A 4996-nucleotide genomic window follows, 5' to 3' on the forward strand; every position below is an offset into this window, starting at 1 on the left:
ATTGCAAGAAGGTAAACACACGCAACAGAGGAGTACTGGGTAGGAAAACCCTTCACATCAGGTGGGTGCCTGACTGAGCGGTGGAGTGAGGGAGGGGTCATTGGGGGCGAGGGGGGGAGCTGAGGGTGGGGGAGAGGGGAGACGCTGCTGCATGAGGGAGGAGAGGGGAAAGGGTAGGGGGTGTTGGGGAGCGGGGGGAGGACAGCTCGTGCGCGCCGCAGGTGAGGGCCATAGAGGCAGTTGTCGTACAGTGGCGCTCGAGACTGGCACCCGGCCCAGGGGCCATGAGACCAGCGTGCTCTCCTTAGTTTGGTCTCGACTGCGGGAGCGCGAAGTGGTTTGCGGGTCGAGCACGCCATCGCCAATGCTCGAACCGATTTCTCCTGTTGTTTTAGTCTCTGGAGACGAGCCTCTTTAGGTTCTGTCCCCCATCCACGGCAGTGTTACTAGAAATCCATCATTTGAGGTCATTTAACCACAATTTCACCATTGTAAAGGTCATTGTTTTCTGTAATAGTGGCAACTTATTCTAAATAAGTTGCAACGAACATTAGTTTCTCTGTAAACATATATCACTTCGTGCTACGACCAGACTTCTGTTAAATATCTGAAGTGTGGTGTGAGGCTGTGGAGGCCACTGGTTCACGCTTGCTCCGCCACTCTCCTCCACACACACACAGAGATACAAATACATCTCTTATTTTTTCCCCAAAACTCTTCCACGTTCGCTCAGTCATTCGGTTATATTAGTATATCATTTATCAGGAAACACCAAGTCTCACGCATCCAATGTGATATCGACGCGTGTGTGTTTATTAAGGCAGTGGGAGTGCGGGACAACAAGGACGCACTAGGGGTGGAGGGCCACCTCGTAGCATGAATGAAAACACCTCTAGAGTGCTGAACGGCCACTTAGGTATCAACGAAGCCCACTCCGTCCCCAGCAGCGCCGCCGCCGCCATGGGCAAGCTCTCCTCCCCAGAGAACACCATCACCAACAACAACAACAATAACGTTACCGCCAATGGACAAAAAAACCCAGCAGGTAAGCACGTCTGAGGGATGCTGAGGAATGCTGTGTTATTGTTTGTCACGTGTGGCTTGGTGCTGGTGACGATTAATATACTGTGTTTGATCGTTATATTAGTATATTTTGACTACATCGTTGCTAATAGTATTGATTTAATTTTAGGACGAGAACTTCTACTGATGACTTCAGCTCATGAATCAGGTATCAGTAGAGTGCCAGGCTTGTTTTGACCCCGTATCGCTTGTCAGGAATAGCGTGGCTTGTGTGTGTGCGTGTGTGTGTGTGTGTGTTGCTTCTATTACACAACGATGTGTGTGAGTTGTGTCTGCGTTTTAATTCTCGCTCCTACGCAGATTTAAGACGGAGATGATTTTCCAGATTCTCATTCACTTGATTCGGACAAACTTTCAACCGCCTACGTTTCCTTTCATGACAACAATGCATATTTTATAATCTTGCAAATTATATATATATATATATATATATATAATATATAATATATATATAATATATATATATATATATATATATTATATATAATATATATATATATATATATTATATATATATATTAATTATCTAAATAAAAAATTAATATATAGACGAGAATAAAATTCCGTCATGAGACGTTTTGGAAATTTCTAGATATTGAAAAAAAACTGCGTTGCACGTTACTGAAATCTTCATTATCTAAACCGTTTCTGCGTAAATGTAGATTTTTTTACGCGACAGATATACTCTACATGGTATTGCTATACATATTGTTATATAAAGCATACTAAATGTTACATGCGTATACTATGTACATATTTGCCATGAGGAACATCCGGAAAAACTACAACATTGTTTCACTCCTCCGGCCAGCATCATGAGAGCGTCAACACCTGCAAGTTGTTGTAGAATCAAGTGAAAGGGAGATGCTTTGAACTTCGGTGGGTCGGCCTGGATGTTCAGACTCCACTGTCTGTACGTGTTCCCACCTGTCTCTGCTGGCGACGTCCTTAACTAGACTTCTGAGTGATGTACTGGTAGCACTGTCACAAGTCGAGCCGCCAGAGCTTCGTGCAGTCGAGTTGCGTGTAGTTTATTATTTGTTTCAGTGGTATTACAGTGGGGTTCATATACACATACAAATGTAGTGTTTATACTGCAGACAATATGTCACAATAACGTGAGGGGGAATAAATAACTCACACGACTTGATAATGGTTCAGGACGGACTGAAACGTCGTAACTTTGTATAATGTTACTCTGTGTATAATGTCTCTGTGTCATTATACCCTTTATGGAGTATCTCGTTATTAATTTCACCAAATAATGTGAAATTGGCTAAGATCACTTAACTATTGCTTCTGAAGTATACCCTAAAGTTGTACGTATGAAGTATATCTTAAAGGAGTACATATATGATATAAACAAATAGTTGCATTAACTTTTTCATAGCATTCACAGATTTACTATGACTGCCGTTGGATCTCTGAGATAAACACGGCCCTCCTCCTCCTCTGTAGACCAGCGCTCTGGATCACAAGAAACCCTTAAATAGTTTGTCAGTATAGACATAAATTAACAAAACAAAAGGTAGAACCCCCATCTCATGTGCAACTTTAAGTGTTTCCGTGCGAGTCTTCACCTAATCAAACCCAACTTAACCAAATCCAACCCATCAAAACCCAACTCCAATATTACCTATGGTAACACAGACTAATCTAAAGATACATACAGTTTTCATAATCAGAAATTGAGCCTTGTAGTAATCCCTGTGAAGGGATATATTCCCAGCGCATAGATTCGAATCCTCATCACGGCTTCTGTGTATTTTCTCATTGATATATAACGTTACTGTGATTTTTCTGTGTAATGAACCTCTATGCATGTTTTGGCCGTACACTGTACCGGCAGCACAGACAGCTTGGCAGTATCAGTCTAACACAAAAATGACGAGGGCACGAAGTTTAGTGTAACTTAGAGCGGAAATATTAGCACACTACGATTACACACTTCTTTATGAATAATAAAAGGACAGTGCTGCTATATCTTAAGGGCAAGTTCTAAGGACCAGCAGCATTAAAACTTTGTCAGGAGATGGGTAAATCATGTGGCGGCTCCGGTGTTCACTGTTATTCTAGCTCAGAGGATCTCTTATCACTGGGACACAGCAGTATTAACGTACATTGACCGTGCGGTTTGCATGTTGCTGTGCAACCATCCGAAGGAGCACAAATTTTCTATTCTATAAGTTTTCTACAAATTTAATTGGACCTAAATATATTTTAAACTCAGCCAAGAATCCGTGGACACACACTAACACGCACACAAACACTCAAACACGTACACATTGTCACAAACACAGTGAGATAAAAAGAAGAAACCATGAAGTAAGTGAGAATAATTAAGGAAATTAATAGAAGATATAAACACTATTTTCAGAATCATTTGAGTCAACTGTGTGTCAGATATATATATATATATATATATATATATATATATATATATATATATATATATATATATATATATATATCCCAAAGCGTGTTATTTGATAAGAACAATAAAACAAAAGAAATATGAAGAACATTTGTCTATTCAACACATAATCAGCCACTGATGATGTTTTAATAAAACACGATAGCGATCAGGTATATATTCTTCAGTTTCTGTGTTTTTTTAATAACCTTTTTACTCATTTGGATTATAAGGGACTTAAACTGTGGCCTATAAAAAACGAAGCCATTACTCTACCAATCAGGCCAGGATGCTCACTGTAAGGTCTCTGAAACTCCTTAACTAAGCACTCAGTCTTCTATTTATGCCTTCATTGTAACATCATATCAGTATCAAGTGGTAATCTACTCTGCATCTCTATTGTGTGAATATTGATTGGCCAGATTAGTGTCACATGGCAACCAGGTAAACGTTTGGATTACTTTATGGTATTGTAGTCGTGCCTTGTGGTGCTGTTCACTACACGAGTCTCGATGTGTTTATATAACTAGATCGAAAGCTTAGAGTGTAGTGCTTAAACTGGTGGAGCCGGTGGCTGAGCGGACAGAACACTGTACGCGTGATTCTGTGGTCCCGGGTTCGATCCCGGTCGCCGGCGAGAAACAATGGGCAGAGTTTCTTTCACCCTGATGCCCCTGTTACCTAGCAGTAAATAGGTATCTGGGAGTTAGTCAGCTGTCACGGGCTGCTTCCTGGGGGTGGAGGCCTGGTCGAGGACCGGGCCCCGGGGACACAAAGCCCCGAAATCATCTCAAGATAACCTCAAGATAACCGTACTGGGCTATATAGCTTTCCAGGCTTAGCGCTTGCTTGTGATTGCTTGCAATACCTTCTTTCCTACCATTTCTTTTTTTGGTAAATTAACTTTCGTATCTGTAACAAATGCGGTGACTGACCCTTTTCCTTTTGTGATAAAGGTAACAGGTATGTAATATTGACCGGCCACTGTAGGAGAGCCGGTCAATATCAGTCGCCCCACTCATCGACGGTTGCGACTGAGTATGTATGTATGCAACATTATTGGCTACTCGAAGTTTTAGCTTCGTCAACATGTACATTGTTCACATGATCTTCTCAGTTGGCGGAGATACGCCTGAGCATCTGTGAATACTTTTATTATTATTGACACCAACACGAAAGTAGCTCCCCGGTGTCCTATCAATGAACAGTAGTGAGATAAGACCAGTAATTGTCAGCGGTTTGTGAGGTGTTTACATTGGATAAATATAAATACTTGCAACTGTATCATGTAACGTCAACTTCTTTTTGTTTTGATGAAGATGGCATCGAGTATTTCTCCGCTCATCATTTTCCGTTTATTATCTGTGTTGTTAATGATTTATTTATTGCATGACCAAACTTTTTTCAGATTAGTATGCGTACTGTGTTAAAGGCTTTGGAAAATGTGTGTCGATTAACAGGAAAGTATTTAAGTCATCAACAGGAGCCTTGCCTCAACCA

General features: G+C 41.1%; 1 protein-coding gene across 4 annotated transcripts in view; it reads left to right on the top strand.

The window, feature by feature from the left end:
* Positions 1-263: 263 nt before the first annotated feature.
* Positions 264-4996, top strand: part of LOC123768642 (KH domain-containing, RNA-binding, signal transduction-associated protein 3) — a 632375-nt gene continuing 627642 nt past the window's right edge. For 3 of the 4 annotated variants that reach the window (XM_069316370.1, XM_069316372.1, XM_045759277.2), the window contains exons 1-2: positions 264-1045; positions 1193-1231. In XM_069316370.1, coding sequence (XP_069172471.1) covers positions 877-1045; positions 1193-1231 — 208 coding nt within the window. In that variant the 5' untranslated portion in view covers positions 264-876. The remainder of the gene's footprint in view (positions 1046-1192; positions 1232-4996) is intronic. The other variant, XM_069316371.1, reaches the window with a different exon arrangement.

This window comes from Procambarus clarkii, chromosome 83, assembly GCF_040958095.1.
Source record: "Procambarus clarkii isolate CNS0578487 chromosome 83, FALCON_Pclarkii_2.0, whole genome shotgun sequence".
NCBI lineage: Eukaryota > Metazoa > Arthropoda > Malacostraca > Decapoda > Cambaridae > Procambarus > Procambarus clarkii.